Source organism: Pseudophryne corroboree, chromosome 9 (genome assembly GCF_028390025.1).
Source record: "Pseudophryne corroboree isolate aPseCor3 chromosome 9, aPseCor3.hap2, whole genome shotgun sequence".
Taxonomy (NCBI): domain Eukaryota; kingdom Metazoa; phylum Chordata; class Amphibia; order Anura; family Myobatrachidae; genus Pseudophryne; species Pseudophryne corroboree.
This window is the reverse complement of record NC_086452.1, coordinates 317,844,752-317,862,786: the sequence shown is the minus strand read 5'-3', so window position 1 is coordinate 317,862,786 and position 18,035 is coordinate 317,844,752. Positions and strand designations below refer to the sequence as shown.

Sequence of the window (18,035 nt, the reverse complement as noted above, 5' to 3'; positions counted from 1 at the left end):
CTATCATTTTCTTCTGGATCCGCCCCTGCATATACATACATGTACAGCCCTTATGCATCACATTATCATGCACATTTTTGCCCAGTCAGATATTTGTGGTGCTGACAGGGCCACCCGCACACGTCTGTGTCCCCCATATAGTTTTCTCTTGGGAAAAACATTAATCTACTGACATGCAACCCCGCCCTGCACCCTGTAGTGCCGCTGTGTGTGGGAGCATGGCGCGCAGCTTGAGATCGCTGTGCGGTACCTCAAAGCCGTCACTGAAGTCTTCTGATCTTCTTCTACTCACCTGTCTTCTGACTTCTGGCTCTGCAAGGTGGGTGACGGAGGGCTCTGGGAATGAACCCCTAGGCGTACCTAGTGTTCCAAACCCTCAGGAGCTAATGGTGTCCTGTAGCCAGAAGCAGAGCCTTTAAACTCACAGAAGTAGGTCTGACTTCTCTCCCCTAAGTCCCACGAAGCAGGGAGACTGTTGCCAGCAGCCTCCCTGAAAATAAAAAACCTAACAAAAGTATTTTCAGAGAAACTCAGTAGAGCCCCCTGTAGTGCATCCAGTCTCCCTGAGCACAATTCTAAAACTGGAGTCTGGAGGAGGGGCATAGAGGGAGGAGCCAGTTCACACCCATTCAAAGTCTTAAAGTGCCCATGTCTCCTGCGGATCCCGTCTATACCCCATGGTTCTTGATGTGTCCCCAGCATCCTCTAGGACGTATGAGAAATTATATTTTTCTCAGAGAGCCATGATGAATAGTGAAAACATTGTGAAATAAAAGAGCGAGAACTGAAAACTACAAATTCTCCTTTCACAAGGCGGTCGTTGAGAAATAATGCAGGGTCATGTGATCTAATGTGTCCAATCATGTGGGTGAAATCTGTGTCAATATGCCACACCATTTTATAATTGTGCATAATGCACAGTGCAACCATAATCACCAAAGGAAAGGTGGTACAAATGCTGTGTTTGTGTTAGTAACAAGTTTGACAGCCAGTCACATAACAACGGCCTAATTATTGTATAAACAGGAAGTGGCATCTTTACCTAACTGTGGCAACGAAAATAAGGGAAGCAAAAAAAAATAAGCTTTGTGGCATTATGTGTCATATTGTCAATGCATGTGACAGTCTGAGCAAGTCAGAGAACGAATCCAATAGCATCTGTGTGGCTATCCTGTCTGTGGTTAATCTTCATTTAGACACTATTTTTTCTTATGCTTCAAGAATATTTCCCTTGCACATAGAGGGGGTTATTCATAGTTGTTAGCAAACCAAACAAGTTAGTAATTGGGCAAAACCATGCGGCACTGCAGGTGGGGCAGTGATATTTAGATTGGTTATTTTGTTTCTGTGCATGGTAAATACTGGCTGCTTTATTTTTAATAATCTACAACAAGGCAGGATGGATCTGTAGATTCATGTTGTATATGCCAAATTGATACCCTATATCTACATGTCCCAGTAGAATGTTCATCAGAACATTTTACAGGTTTTCAACCATCCTGTTTTGGTTAGCCAGTGCCCACAAGTTAGCAATTGGGCAAAACCATGCTGCACGGCAGGTGGGGCAGATGTAACATGTGCAGAGAGATTTAGATTGGTTATATTGTTTCTGTGCATGGTAAATACTGGCTGCTTTATTTCTACACTGCAACTTAGATTTCAGTTTGAACACACCCCATCCAAACTCTCTGTGCACATGTTACATTCTGCCCCACCTGCAGCGCAACATGGTTTTGCCCAATTGCTAACTTTTTTTGGTTTGCTATCAACTCTGAATAACCTGCAGAGTAATGTATTAAAAAGTCTTTAGCCTTTTAAGCCTTTAGCTTTCAAATTAACTTTGTATTTTAAATATCCCATATGATAGTGTGCTGTCTATATATAGCATTAACGCTATAGGTCCCAATTTTAGCCAGTGTTTTTGCTTATTCAGAAAATATAGCCCTAAACATTGTGCTCATACCTCCCAACATGACCCTCTCCAGGACGGACAGAGTGCTCTGCTTCTGGATTTTTCTCTTAATGTATGATTGCAGGCACCTGTGTTGAACAGGTAATGGATAAGAAAGGTGTTTCACTAGAGGTGCAGGCAATCATACAGTAAGAGAAAAGTCCAGAATCAGAGCATTCTGTCCCTCCTGGGGAGGGTCATGTTGGGAGGTATGTTGTGCTCTAGTGTCAGCAGATTGGCAAGAAGTGCATGCTGCTACTTACCGTTTCTTTGGCAGCTTAAGCCTCGCAATATAACGGAGGCAGAAGTTAATGAGATCCTGAAGCAGTTCCTCCCCCAGGTGATTTTGGATGGCCTTGGAAAACAAGTCATATGTCAATATGTGTTGGATACACCGGACATACTTTTGTTGTTCTCAAATGCACATTTGCTCTGAATTACTCAGACAATGGGGGAAATTCAATTAGCCCGTTAATTTACCAGGGCGTGAAAAAGGGGGGTAGCCTCGAGACTTAACACCCAAGGCTATTCAAATAGAGACTCTTTTTTTTTTGCCCCGTGTGTTAACCCATAGAATCCAGGATAAATTACCGGACCTATGAGTTAACACGATCACAGCACCCAAAAACAGGTAAATTATCGCCGGGGATTTCTTTCTAGGTCTGCCCAGACATGAAAACAAATCCATGTTAAGTGCATCCTGCAGGCTGCCTTTGGGGTTAATTGGATAGCTCTGGGGGTAAATTACCGCAGCTAAATGAATTCCCCTCCATGATTTTAAAGGCTTCCCATGATAAAAGATCAGTGGGTGCTTATCATGCAAACTACTGTAGAATTGATAAATTTATAATAAATATTAGTTCAAACATAGAACAAAAAATAAATATTAGTTCAAAAAGAACATATAAAAAAATAGATATTTAGCTTTACAACATATTTTGGGGGATTATTAATATATACTGTACTTAGTATGTTCTATCAGGGCCGTAACTACCTGTGTGCCAGGTGTGCCTGGCACACAGCGTAGTTGCTCTGAGGGCGCAACGGCCAGCGGCATGTAATGAGTCAAATTGACTCATTACATGCCGCCTCTGCTGTGTGCGCCGCGCTGTGGAGGAGAAAGCAGCGCCGGAGGCAGCAGAGAAGGAGGAGGAGGGAGGGGGACTGGAGCCGCAGCAGCGTTATGTCATTGGTAGTAAGCGCCGCTGCAGCAGTCCCCTCTCCTTCCGTATTGGCTGCCCGGCGCTGCTGTGGATACTGGGATGCGGTTCCTTCATCCCAGCATCCACAGCAGCGCCGGGCAGCCAATACGGAAGGAGAGGGGACTGCTGCAGCGGCGCTTACTACCAATGAAATAGCGCTGCTGCAGCTCGAGTCCCCCTCCCTCCTCCTCCTTCTCCCCTGCCTCCGGAGCTGCCAGCACGAGGAGCCTGACTGCCAGCAGGAGAGATGGTAAGTATCTCTCTCTCTATCTTGTCTGCCGTTATGTGTAAAAAGGGGGACTGGCTGCCGTTATGTGTAAAAAGGGGGACGCTGTCTGCCGCAATGTGTAAAAAGGGGGACTGGCTGCCGTTATGTGTAAAAAGGGGGTCTGGCTGCCGTTATGTGTAAAAAGGGGGACGCTGTCTCCCGCAATGTGTAAAAAGGGGGACTGTCTGCCGTTATGTGTAAAAAGGGGGACTGTGCCTGCCGCAATGTGTAAAAAGGGGGACTGGCTGCCGCAATGTGTAAAAAGGGGACGCTGTCTGCCGCAATGTGTAAAAAGGGGGACTGGCTGCCGTTATGTGTAAAAAGGGGGACTGTGCCTGCCGCAATGTGTAAAAATGGGGACTGGCTGCCGTTATGTGTAAAAAGGGGGACGCTGTCTGCTGCAATGTGTAAAAAGGGGGACTGGCTTCCGTTATGTGTAAAAAGGGGGACTGTGCCTGCCGTAATGTGTAAAAAGGGGGACTGTGCCTGCCGTAATGTGTAAAAAGGGGGACTGTGCCTGCCGTAATGTGTAAAAAGGGGACGCTGTCTGCCGTAATGTGTAAAAAGGGGACGCTGTCTGCCGTAATGTGTAAAAAGGGGACGCTGTCTGCCGTAATGTGTAAAAATGGGACGCTGTCTGCCGTAATGTGTAAAAAGGGGGGCGCTGTCTGCCGTAATGTGTAAAAAGGGGGGCGCTGTCTGCCGTAATGCGTAAAAAGGGCGGCGCTGTCTGCCGTAATGTGTAAAAAAGGGGATGCTGTCTGCCGTAATGTGAAAAAAAGGGGATGCTGTCTGCCGTAATGTGAAAAAAAGGGGACGCTGTCTGCCGTAATGTGTAAAAAGGGGGGGTGCTGTCTGCCGTAATGTGTAAAAATGCGGGTGCTGTCTGATGTAATGTGTAAAAAGGGGACGCTGTCTGATGTAATGTGTAAAAAGGGGGACTGTCTGCTGTAATGTGTAAAAGGGGCTCTACCTGGTGTAGTAGCGCTACTGTGCAGCGTTATTTGAATAATGGAGACTACTGTGCACCGTAGTATGGATTGGTATAATTGTGTGGCCACGCCCCTTCCCCATGAAGCCCCCCCCCCTTTTTTTTTGCGTGCCTATGGCGCACACTGCCCCTATCTTGCATGGGGGGGGGGGGGAGGGCGCCAATGCCGTTTCTTGTTACGGCACTGTGTACTATTAAACTGTAATAAGCTGACTGTATGCTTATAAGTATATTGTATATACACAATGGCCACTTCATTATATAAACCTTTCTATAGTAATGGGTAGGACCTCACAGACCCATAGAGATTCTGCTCCGTATTTAATTGACAATATCATACAGTTGATGCGCATTTTATTGGGTTCACATTCATGTTGCGAATATCTCATACCATCACTTCCCAAGGGTGCTCTATGGTAGTGAGACCTGGTAATTGTGCAGGCCATTGGGGAACATGAAACTCATTGCCATGTTTGTGGAAGCAGCCTGAGAGATGTCATGCTCTTTGTGGCAGGACACGTTATCGCACTGGAAGTAGCCATTAATAGATGGGTAGACAGTGACCATAAAGGAATGCACATGTTCAGCAACAGTACTCAGGTAGGCTGTGATAATTATATTGTATACAGGGGTCTAATGTGTGCCAAGGGAACATAATCTACAACACTGCACCACAACCACCAGCCTGGTGATACAAAGCTGGATGGATCTGTAGATTCAAGTTGTATATGCCAAATTGATACCCTATACAGCAGGGCTGGCCAAACCGGTCCTCATGATCTACCAACAGTTCACATTTTCCAGACTACCTAGCTGGTGCACAGGTGTAGTCATTACTAATTAAGATGTGCTGCATTCATTCCTAACTGACAATTCTACAGATCTCCAGGAGGCCTGGAAAACATGCACTGTTGGTAGATCTCGAGGACAAGTTTGGCCAGCCCTGCTATACAGGTTGAGTATCCCTTATCCAAAATCCCACATTTTTGGGTTCCCTACAGAGATAATGACATATATATTATACTAGGTGATAAATCGCGCCCTACAGGCGCTCTTCACACCGTCGCAAGGTGCTACACCCCCTTAACCCTTGCACGCCCTTGGGGCATGCAATATTTTTATTATATAGAGTATTACCACCAACCATAATTTTGTGAGTGGTTAAATATTGCACGGACAAAGGGCGTGTGATGGTTAAGGGGCCGTAGCCCCTTGCGACGGCGTGAACAGCGCATGCAGGGCCCGATGAATCACCTAGTAGGTGCTGTGGTTGGGGGAGTGGCGGAGACGTGGATGGGGGTACCGCAGGTGGGGGAGGGGCAGTTGTGGGGGTGCCGAGGGTGAGGGAGGGTGCGGTGGTGACGCGGGTGGAGGAGGAGCAGGTGCGGGTGTGCTGTGGGTGGGGGAGGGAGTCAGGAGTCACCGCAGGTGGGGGAGGAGCAGTTGCGGGGGTGCCACGGGTGGGAAGGGACAGGTGTGGTGGTGCCATGGGTGGGGGAGGGGCGCGTGTGGGGGTGCTGTGGGTGAGGGAGGGGTCCGGAGCCACCGCGAGTGGTAGAGGGGAATGCCGCGGTTGGGCAGAGGTACTGCGAGTGGGGGAGGGGCGGGTAATGCTTCACCTACTTCTCCTCCTGGAAGTAGCTAAGCTGTTGTCCTCTCTTTGGCAGTGGCTCTCCTGGAGACTCGCACAGCAGCCAAGCAGCCAGTCACTATTGTGAGCATCGGTGTCCCAACGCGCCGCATTACAGGGAAGAAGATGCACTCAATTAACTACAGCTCCCAGCTGTAGTTTGAGTGCATCTTCTTCCCTGTAATGCGGCACGTTGGGACACTGGCGCTAACAATAGTGACTGGCAGAACTGACTGACTCGCTGAATCAATGTAAAAGTTGAGAGTACTGTGCAGTGTCAGTGACACTGCACACCCACTGCACTGCACAGCACTGTCACCTTTTACATTGATTCAGCGTCCAGACATTACCCTCCGCGATATCACCCACTCTATCCGTTACAGTAGCCATCTCGGGGCTTCCAGGCCCAGGAGCTGTGTTGCAGAGTCAGGGCCTCTGGGGATCTGAGCGCGGCTGTGGCGGGGAGGCACTTCTGTGACATCACGCGCAGAGGAGGCTCCGGGTCTCAGAGAGTATGCGGTGCAGGGAGGGCTATGAAAGCCTTCCACTGCGCCGCTTTCATACACATATATGCCGGTGGCCGCAGCAGCTTTTGTTCCACCTGCGCCGCAGCTAGGGAGTGGGGATTGTTGATGCCGGAGGGGGCAGGTGGACTGGCAGCAGGACTTAGGACGCGTGTCCACGTCCTTTTACCCGCGGCCACACCCCTTTTCGAATTTGTAGCAATTTGTTTGTGTAAATTGTTGGAGGGTATGTTGCTGCAGATGCAGTGGGCCTATTTTGGGGTGTGGACCTGGAGCTGCAGCTCCATCAGCCCCATTGTTAATCCTGCTCTGGGAACACACAGCAGCCAAAGGGCAGAGCCTCCCATTGGATGTAACCTGTGTGGGGGGGCGTTTCTCGCCCAATCAGCTGTAGACTGTGTGTGATAGACATGCTGCTAACCCAATGAGAGCTCCAAGCCATGCCCAGCGTTATACACAAAGGCACAGAGTTACAGATCTGGGCTATTATATAGGAGATATTATGTGTATATATAGATATTATATATGTCATTATCTCAGTAGGGGAACCAAAAATGTGTAATTCTGAATTTTGGATATGGGATACTCAACCTGTATCTACATGTCCCAGTAGAATGTTCATCAGAGCATTTTACAGGTCTTCAACCATCCTGTTTTGGTTAGCCAGTGCCCACTGTACCCTCAGTTTTCTGCTTTTAGCTAGACGGACAGAGGCATATTAACCAAGGATGCGGTACATGTGCAGTTTATGATTGTGCTTACCCCTCGTGCTGGTGCATGTGTAGTGAAGACTCTAGCAGAGGGAAAGTGCACAGATGCCATATTCTCAGTGAGTTCTTCAGTGGCAGCCTCTAGGTTAGTATATTTAATAGGTGCCGATGGGTCATCCACTGCAAGGTTTGATGTGTTGTGCATTTCAAAATACTCTTCTACAGTATATACTACAGTTTTAATTTTGGTTATTTGAGTTAGGCTGGGTACACACTTGCAGATGTCACATAAGATCGATATCCGCAAAACGATATCTTTACTTCTCGTCAGCGCGGTGCATGCCCTCTTGTACAATTTCTTTAGATTTCAAGCTAAAAACGAAAGATATTGTACATCGTCAGTGACCTGTGGGAGCGCGCATCGTTAACGATATACTGAATACACACTGGACGATGTAAACGATATATGGGCCCTCATTCCGAGTTGTTCGCTCGCTGCTAATTTTAGCAGAATTGCTAATAGGCTAAAATCCGGCAGTTCTGCGCATGTGTATGCACAGCAGGGCGCACGCGCTAAGCAAATTTACACAAAACTATGCTATTTTACTCACAGGCGAACAAAGCTTTTCAATCGCTCTGCTGATTGACAGGAAGTGGGTGTTTCTGGGCGGAAACTGGCCGTTTTCAGGGAGTGTGCTAAAAAACGCAGGTGTGCCAGGTAAAAACGCAGGAGTGGCTGGAGAAACGGAGGAGTGGCTGGTCGGACGCTGGGCGTGTTTGTGACGTCAAACCAGGAACTAAACGGACTGAGGTGATCGCAATCTAGGAGTAGGTCTGGAGCTACTCAGAAACTGCAAGGAAATTGCTTTCGTTAGCAATTCTGCTAATATTAGCAGAATTGATAATCTTTCGTTTAGCAATTCTGCTATGCTAACATACACTCCCAGAGGGCAGCGGCTTTGTGTTTGCATTTCTGCTAAAAGTAGCTAGCGAGCGAACAACTCAGAATGAGGGCCATTGTCCGATCCGACAGATCGGGAGATATATTGGGTGCATATCACCAAGTGTGTACCCAGCCTAACTCTTGCTTTACGGTCAAATTTAAGTCTGCCATTCTCCTCACTGACAAAGCATTATCACCCACAAAAGTCACTGTCACAGATCATATTTCTTCACCAATCTGGCATTGGGTTTAAACAACTGAACCTCTTCACTGCATGTTCTTATACAGTGAGATGCTGCCTCGTTGGCCAATTAGATAATTGGATTTACAAGCAGTAGTATAGGTTTAGTTAACAGAGTGGACCTTTTGTTGCAGTCACCTGTGACTTTATACTAATGCCACTAGTACTGAGATTCCCACTCACACTGTCTATAGATGCTGCACTACCGTTCAAACTTACACAAACCATATGGCAGTATGGCCAAATATGTGAGTGGCTTGTGCATATATGTATGCAACCACTTGCAGCTACACTCCCGCAACATTCCTGCAAAACTCCCATAAGATGCTACATCTTCATGCATCTCTTTAACCACCCACCTGTTACCTCCCAATCACTGTGCAGGAACGCCCCTTTACACTTCTGCTATAATGCATCTAAATTTGTTCTGCGACTCTGTATGAACAAAATTGGGACGCATCCGCAGACAAAAAAAATTGCTCCACTTTGTCCGATATCGCAGCTGCATCCGGCCCTGAATCAGGTGCAAAATTAATGTCAATGGGGATAATTCAGACCTGATCGTAGCAGCAAATTTGTTAGCAGTTGGGCAAAACCATGTGCACTGCAGGGGGGACAGATGTAACGTGTAGAGAGAGTTAGATTTGGGTGGGGTGTATTCAAACTCAAATCTAACTTGTAGTGTAAAAATAAAGCAGACAGTATTTACTCTGCACATAAACAAAATAACCCACCCAAATCTAACTCTCTCTGCAAATGTTATATCTGCCACATCTGCAGTGCACATGGGCCCTCATTCAGAGTTGATCGCTCGCTGGCTACTTTTTGCAGCCGTCCAAACGCATAGTCGCCGCCCACGGGGGAGTGTATTTTCACTTTGCAAGTGTGCGATCGCATGTGCAGCCGAGCGGTACGAAAACGTTTTTTGCAGTTTCAGAGTAGGTCTGAACTTACTCAGCCCTTGCGATCACTTCAGCCTGTCCCGGCCCGGAAATGACGTCAGACACCCGCCCTGCAAATGTCTGGACACGCCTGCGTTTTCCCTACCACTCACAGGAAACTGTCAGTTGACACCCACAAACGCGCTCTTCCTGTCAATCTCCTTGCAATCGGCTGTGCGAATGGATTAGTCGCTAGAAGCATTGCACAGCAACGATGCTGTTTGTACCCGTGCGACGCGGTGCATGCGCAGTAGTAACCCGATCGCTGCGCTGCGAAAAACGTCAGCGAGCGATCAACTCGGAATGAGGGCCATGGTTTTGCCCAACTGCTAACAAATTTGCTGCTACGATCAGGTTTATATTACCCCCAATGTTCCTTAATGAAACATTCCATTCCTATGCACCACAAAGTGTCAGCTAAGAAGGGCTTCCTTGGTTTATCAGTGGCGATGGCACTGTGAGGCTTGCAACAATCATGGGGTCAGGACTCAGAGGCAAACCTTATCCTGTATATCTCACCTCCTTATAAAATCACAGTGCTAAAGTCAAAGTTTGTTCTATCTTGAAATTTAACAAGACATACGTGACGTGTGACCATTAGCACTGCGATTTTGTGTTTGTACACTGCACGATCATACAAAATTACAGGCGATGCAGTTGTACACAATACACAACTCCTACATACGTATGTAGGCTAAGTTCAGAGAAGGTGTGTTAATGGAATGCCATGCTATACAGAACTGTGCTTATCATAAAACATTGTATGAAAGTATGTTTTCAGGTGGATCTTTTGCACCAGGGTAAGGTGAGTGCAGGTACACACTGATCAGGGGTTAAAGCAGAGCCGGCCCTAACCAATATGATGCCCTAGGCAAGATTTTGGCTGGTGCCCCCTAGCACCACCCCTGGTTCCGCCTCTGACCTTGCACTTCTTTACCAGAACCATAACCCCTCAGCCATAACAGTCCTTATTTTGGTGTTTGTACCCCCTATATTTTAAATAGGAACAGTTCGCACATTTGGCGCACAGCCCAAAAAGGGGTGTGTTTTTGCTGGCAAGGGGCATGGCCACACAATAGTAACCCCAATTCCAAATACGCCACACAGTACTGCACTTTATTCACATTTGATCATGCGATAGTTTCCATAATTAATATTACATCCCACAGTAGTATCACTTTACCTTATAAACGTTACTCCTCACAGTAGAGCCCCTTATTCACATTACATCACACTGAATTGCTCCTTATTCACATTACACTACACCCTATTGCTCTTTATTCACATTAGACTACACAGTAGTACCCTTTCTATACGCAACACCACATAGAAGAGCACCTTAAACACATAATTCCACACAGTAATGCCCCTAACACATATGAGACACATTATTAATGTCCTTCTAAACATAATGTGCTTACACATTATGACAACCTTTATTAATGCCCTTTTACACAGAATGTCCCTTACACATATGCCGCACATTATTAATGCCCTAATACACATAATGACACACATAGTGCCCCCTACACATTTGCTGCACATTGTTAGTGCCCCTATACACATAATGACAAATACAGTAGTACCCTGTTACACATACTGTATGCCACACATTATTAATGCCCTTATACACATAATGACACATAGTGCCCCTTATACATATGTTGCACATTAATGCATTTTTACATGACACACATAATGCTCCTTACACATATTCCGAACACTACTGCACAACCAACCCACTCACATGCACACAGCACTCACACTGCTGCTAACACTGTGACCTCTGCCTCTGCTTGGATACAGATGTGTCCTCATAAATCTTGCCTCAGTGCTAACGTCGGGCACATTTTTTAATGAAAATGCATCTTATTTGCATTGTTATGTGGCTAGGATGCACAAGCAGCTTCTGCTGATTAAAATGATATACAGCATGCCTTTATACTGTGAGAGACTGTGGCTGTATCTGCATATGAAATGTTACACACAGAATATAGGCATGCTGCATATCCTTTTAATCAGCAGAAGCTGCTGATGCCCCTGGGCATATCAAATGCCCTAGGCAATTGCCTAGTTTGCCTATAGCTATGGCCGGCTCTGGGTTAAAGTGTGTGTGTGTGTGTGTGTGTGTGTGTGTGTGTGTGTGTGTGTGAGTGTGTGGGGGGGGGGGACAGGGTGGACATGAGTTCCTCCACCTGTAATGGTAGGTGGGACTAGTTCCACCTCTTCCATGGCCCTGCACAGTAATTCCTACTGAAAAGTCCACCCAAATACTCACGTCAATATATGATACGGGGAGTGCTGGTGTCACTGACAAGCTGCAGCCACCTCCCCTTCCTCAGGTCCTGGCAGGTCCATGATCCTCCTCCACATGCTGCCTACCCCTCCTGGTACACGGATGGGAGGAGGAGGGAAACTATTGTGTGAACACGACCTTTCCTTGTGAGACCAATGTCTCTTTATATAGTATGGGAGGTAGGGCGCAAATCTTATAGTTTGCAGGAGGTGCCAAAAACACTAGCACTGGCACTGGCTATGCCTAAAGGGAGGGAAGGGGGGTAGATGGCGGAGGAAATTTGTTCCACCGCCTCCCCAAGGCCACTTTAAGCCTTGATGATAATGATGACAGCTATGAGACCAAGCATATGGATGGGGGAGGTCCAGCCACAGATGCATACATGCGGATGGACGGCCACCAGCATGCAATAGAAAGGATTTCAGATTCTGCTAAAAAGCAGAATCTGCAATCCTTACTGAATATTTCCTAGGGCTTCCATTCCCAGTGAGCTCTGCCTCAGCCTGAAGTCTGCACTGCTGTACACTGTAACACTCACTACTACTGTGTGGGGTGGGCGCTCACCTCTCCGGAGTCCTGACTACCTTGATTGACCTTCGGCTGATTTTATCAGTGCAGCAGCTGCAGCTTAGAGCTCTGTTCAGTATCCAGTATGCTGGGTCTGCCTCTTCTCAGTGATGTCGGGAGGAGGTGTGGTCGGGAGGAGGTGTGGTCTCTGCAAGCAAGACAACTGCTAGCCTGCTACTGTACTGTAACTGTGTAAACCTGTGCAACTGGGTTGGAGCAGCTCCAGCCGGGGGCTTCTCCCAGAGAGAGGGGAGCCCAGGGATACTCACCCTCTGTGCCCCCTTCCTGTTAATCCAGCTGTGTCCATTAGCACAAATCAGATAACTCCATCTGAAGTTGGCATTACATATGGGCCAGACTGCAATCCCTATCCTATATAATAAAAGCCAACACTGCTCCTCACCTCTGTTAGCTGACACAGCTCAAACTGAAAGTGAAACTGCAGGGAGATGTTACAGCCTCCTAACCTGCTACTGGTACTATTAATAATACTGAATTAGTCTTGACGTCTCTCTCATCGTGCTGAGGAGAGGACGCCAGGAGGAGGTCTGGAAGCGGGAACGGGGCTCGGTAAGTATGTAGTTTTTTATCTTTCTTAGTGCAGCGGGGGCATCTACAAGGGGCATTACTGCTGGGGGGGCATTACTATTGGGGGCATTATTACTGGGGGGCATCTACTGGGGGCATTACTACTGGGGGGGTCGTCTATTGGGGCATTACTACTGGGGGCAGCTACTGGGGGGCATCTACTGGGGGCAAACTACTGGGGGCCATTATTACTGGGGGCAAACTACTGGGGGACATTATTACTGGGGGGCATTATTACTGGGGCAAACTACTGGGGGTAAGCTACAAGGGGGCAAACTACAAAGGGATAACTACTGGGGGTATACTGCAGGAGGGCATTACTACTGGCGGCGTAACTACAGGGGCATTACTACTGGCAGCGTAACTACAGGGGCATTACTACTGGTGGCGTAATTACAGGGGCATTACTACTTGGGGGCTAAACTACAAGGGGGCATAACTACAGGGGCCAAACTACTGGGGGCATTACTACTGGGGGCTAAACTACAAGGGGGGCATAACTACAGGGGCTAAACTACAATGGGGCAAACTACAGGGGTCATTACTACTGGTGGCTAAACTACAAGCAGGCAAACTACTGGGGGCATTACTACTGGGAGGCTAAACTAAAGGGGGGGTAAACTACTGGGGTCATAACTGCAGGGGCATTACCACTGGGGGCATAACTACTATGGTGCTAAATGACTGGGGGTATTACTACAGGCAACATTACTACTGGGGGCAATACGGGCATTGCATAAGGGGCACCACTACTATGGGGTCTATATAAGGGGCACTACCAGTACAATGGACATTGCATAATGAGCGCTACAACTGTGGGCATTGTATAAGAAGCGCTACTGTGGTGGGCATTATGTGTATTATGGGGTGCTACTACTGTGGGCATTATTACGCTGCCCCCTGCCCCTCACACACTGCCCCCTGTACCCAGCACCTCACACACTGACCCCTGCATATGACCCTCACACGCTGCCCCCTGTCCCTCAAACGCTGCCCCCTGCACACTGCACCATGCAACGAAGCCGCACGCAAATGTACTTGCCCCTTCCATGGTGCCCCCCCTATCATTTTCTTCTGGATCCGCCCCTGGTAGGGGCAGATAGGGACAGTGGAGAGAGATGCAGATTTTTTTCAATATAGTCACCTCTGAGTGACACGGGCACACACTCAAACACTCCCTCTGTACACTGCACCCCCCACCATATACTGCCCCTATATACACTGCATCCCCATCCTCTTCGATATTCTGCACCACCCACAATATACTGCCCCTATATACACACTGCACCCCTATACCCCTTCATATAGTGCCCCCTATATACATGACACATCCTCCTCCATATACTGTTCCTGCCATATACAGCATACTCTGCACCCCCTCCTGTACTATGCTGCAACCCCAGGTTACTTGCCATCCCAGTATTCAGCAACAAGAAGCAGCAGTAACCAGGAAACGGATACAGGAACTACCAGACGGTCCCGCAGTGCTCAGAGCTGAGGCATCGGGGACACGTGTGGCCACTTACTGGTGGAGGTAAAAGGCAAATCAATCTGGCAGAAAGAGGTGAGACCCTGTGTTGGGAGAGCAGTGCGGTGACCGGGAGGAAGAGGGGTCGGTGCTGGGGCTGCAGATGATGCAGGTGAGTCGGAGGCAGATAACCAGCTCAGCTGCTTTATATATACTGCGCACAAACGGAGGGGCAGGGTCCTGTGCTCGGTCCTCTCACACCCTGGACAGGCCATGCCCAGCTTCTGGTGGCTACTGGTGTCCTCTTACCCCCAGACTGCCCGGGAGCTTGGCGGGGACTGGTGAGCTGACACGTGCCAGTACTGGTGTATATAGTGCAGCATCATTATAGCCTACCCATCGCCCGCCCTTCCAATATAATCCAGCCCTGGTGTCTGTCATTTTGATGTGCTTTTAACTAGTTAAAGATAATAGAGACTTAGGTCTCTTTTGCATAAGATATCTGTGCTATCTCCTGCATTAGGCTATCGTTGCATACCCCTGATACTTACAATCCTGTGGAAACAGCAGTGTACCTTTCCCATTACCGTTTGTAAATCAGACTATAATTTCAGTTAACAGTTTGATGACTGCACATGTGTGAGCGCAGAGTGCCTACAGATCCCTCTCCTAGTAACTATTGCGATCCATAGCCCATAGAGTACAACGGCTAACACCATCTGAAGATAACCTTAGCTACCAGGGCCAATCTCCTTAATGCTTCACAGTCCAGAGCATAGTAAATTTAGCATATAAGCACCTCCCATATAAAGCTATGGGGCAGTGGTGGAACATGTAAGTGGTGGGCCCAGGTGCAAAAATATGCTCTGGGCCCCTACTCCTCTACCCCATGGGGAAAGGCAGTGAGTGACTGTGGAGAAGCAGTGGGGGACAGCAGAAGAGACTGTGGGTGATGAAGAGGCAGGTGTTGACTGGGGAGACAGTGGGTAATGGAGAGGCAGTCATTGAAAGGAAGATGCAGAGGGTAACTGCAGAGTAAGTGGGAGATGGAGAGGGTGACAGGTAGAGGCAGGGGGTGACAGGTAAGAAGCAGACAGGAAGAGGCAGTGAGTGACTGGGGAGTCAGTGGGTGACAGGAAGATGTACAGGGTGACAGGGAGTGGCAATTCATAACAGCAGAAGGCAGTGGGTGACAGGGAGAGGCAGAGGGAGACAGGGAAAGGCAGTGGCAAACAGCTGAAGACAGTGGGTGACAACAGAAGGCAGTGGGTAAAAGGAACAAGCAGTGGATGTTAGGGAGGCAGATGGTGACAGCAAAGGCAGTGGGAGACAGGGAAAGGTAGTGGGTCACAGTGGCAAACAGTGGGCAACAGAAGGCAGTGGGTGGCAACAGAAGGCAGTGGGTGATGGAGAGACCGATGGTGATGGGGAGAGAAAGTTGGTGACAAGTGAAGTGAAAGCAGTGGGTGACAATGAGATAGTGGGTGAATGGGGAGGCAGTGGATGACATCTGTAAGGTGCCTGCAGGCAGAGACACTGCAGTATTGTGCATGTATGGTACCTTTCTGAATAAAGATCTCTGTAACATCCATTATGTACAGCCAGCGCCAAATGTGAAAACTAATAGTTGATGATAGAGTTGGGCTCAGCTCCTGCATGAAGTGAAAGTCCTGTAATGTGTGTATACCCCTGTTTTGCCACCTAATGAAGAGCCGCCCTGGCTCGGATGGATGGATGGGCGCAGGCAAGGGAAGATTGGCTCTTCATATCTGTCCCGCAGAGACTGGCACTTCATCCTTGGCGGAAACGCCTCCCCCTTAGCACCTAGCCAGTCATTTGGGAGGAGACAGGCAGAGAGGTGGAGGCAGGGATAGATGAGAGGGAAGGCCCCCTCCTCCTCTGGATGGAACGCTGCACATGATCATGTACCACCATGTTACTCTTACACAGTAACAAGATGGTGCTGCACATGCACAGTACTAAGGTCGTGGCCATTATAGTACAGTTGCTGAAGCCTCCCCGGAGGAGCAGCAACACGGAGCCGCACAGTAGTGAACTCCATTCTCAACATTAAATGCATTGCATCAGATTTTAAATATACTTGTTTCCAAGCTAAATTGGTGTATAAGTGATAAAACCAGAGAGCTGTTTATGTAGCGCTGCCATTCGTATTATGTATTTTTCTCTGTTTTAGACTTAAATGGAAAGAAGACTCCCCAGATGTCTTATAACTCTGCATTATTTATATATATATATATATATATATATATATATATATATATATATATATATATATATGTAGCGGTTGCGGTTTGGCACTCAAGGTGGGGATACAAGGATACTTGCTGCGGTGCCCTCCGAGGATCTATGGCTAGATCCAATATAGTAGCAGAAGAATCAGCGGCACTCAGCAGACTTGATATAAGGTAAAAAAGTCTTTAATCTGGTCTGGATTAAAGACTCTTTTACCTTATATCAAGTGTCTGCTGAGTGCCGCTGATTTATATATATATATATATATATATATATATACATACAATTAGAATGGTGCTCGGCACTCCTTGTAGGTAGCAGGTGTATAAATTGCCCGGTGCCCTCCGAAGCAAATATGCAGAGATGATCAATGAATAGGTGGGCGGCACTCACTCACAAGACCCGTGAGTGCCGCCCACCTATTCATTGATCATCTCTATATATATATATATATATTCCAAGTAGAAGATACGGCACTCCAGGACTAATATAACATTCATGATGATGTGTGTAACAGCAGTGAAGTAGTCAGGTTTTAAAACGCTGTGATAGTGTAGGACCTGCATGAAGGTGGGGTACCTTGAAAATCGGTATGCAGGCTTCCGTGCATTGGCCAATCCACTAACTAAACCCCCATCATTTATTTATTGAATTGTTGAGGATAAGTGAGTTTACTTTTGTGAGTGCTGGGTTCTTTGTTTGTATTTATTAGAGCGATGTGGTCATGGGCTACATGCACCCCGCCCTGTGAGTGGTAAGTACAGCTGTGTACCCCGCTTCTGTGGTGGAGAGTGCTGTGTTACATGCACCCCACCCTGTGAGTGGTAAGTGCATAGCTGTGCCCCGCTTCTGGTGTGGTGAGTGCTGTGTTTTTTTCTCTGTGCGTATACGATGGGGTTAATCTATGGTTAGCTCTTATTAACCGTGGCCACTAGCTTTCTCATGCACCCCTGTGTGGACTTTATTATCCTGAACCTGTCTCAGCTGTTCCTTAGCAATCATCTTTGAGCCAGTGCAAAAGGTGACTAGTGTACCTTTAAAAGCCATAAAGGGTGTGGCAGGTACACATTAAATCTAGCAGGCAGATGATGTGTGTAACAGCAGTGAAGTAGTCAGGTTTTAAGACTCTGTGATAGTGTAGGACCTGCATGAAGGTGGGGTACCTTGAAAATCGGTATGCAGGCTTCCGTGCATTGGCCAATCCACTAACTAAACCCCCATCATTTATTTATTGAATTGTTGAGGATAAGTGAGTTTACTTTGGTGAGTGCTGGGTTCTTTGTTTATATATATATATATATATATATATATATATATATATATATATATATATATATATATAAAGGAGATTGACTCACTGATTGACTCATCACAAATTCTCTTAAACCACAAGGCCTACAATCTTGAAACTTGACAGGTAGCTTCTCCTTAGGTCCCAGGTACTTGCTAAGAACCGGTTTTA

General features: G+C 47.4%; 1 protein-coding gene across 2 annotated transcripts in view; it reads right to left on the bottom strand.

Annotated features, from left to right (window-relative positions):
• Window positions 1–18,035, bottom strand: part of PMM1 (phosphomannomutase 1) — a 103,301-nt gene that overhangs the window by 22,147 nt on the left and 63,119 nt on the right. For both annotated transcript variants that reach the window (XM_063940461.1, XM_063940462.1), the window contains exon 4: window positions 2,215–2,306. In XM_063940461.1, coding sequence (XP_063796531.1) covers window positions 2,215–2,306 — 92 coding nt within the window. The remainder of the gene's footprint in view (window positions 1–2,214; window positions 2,307–18,035) is intronic.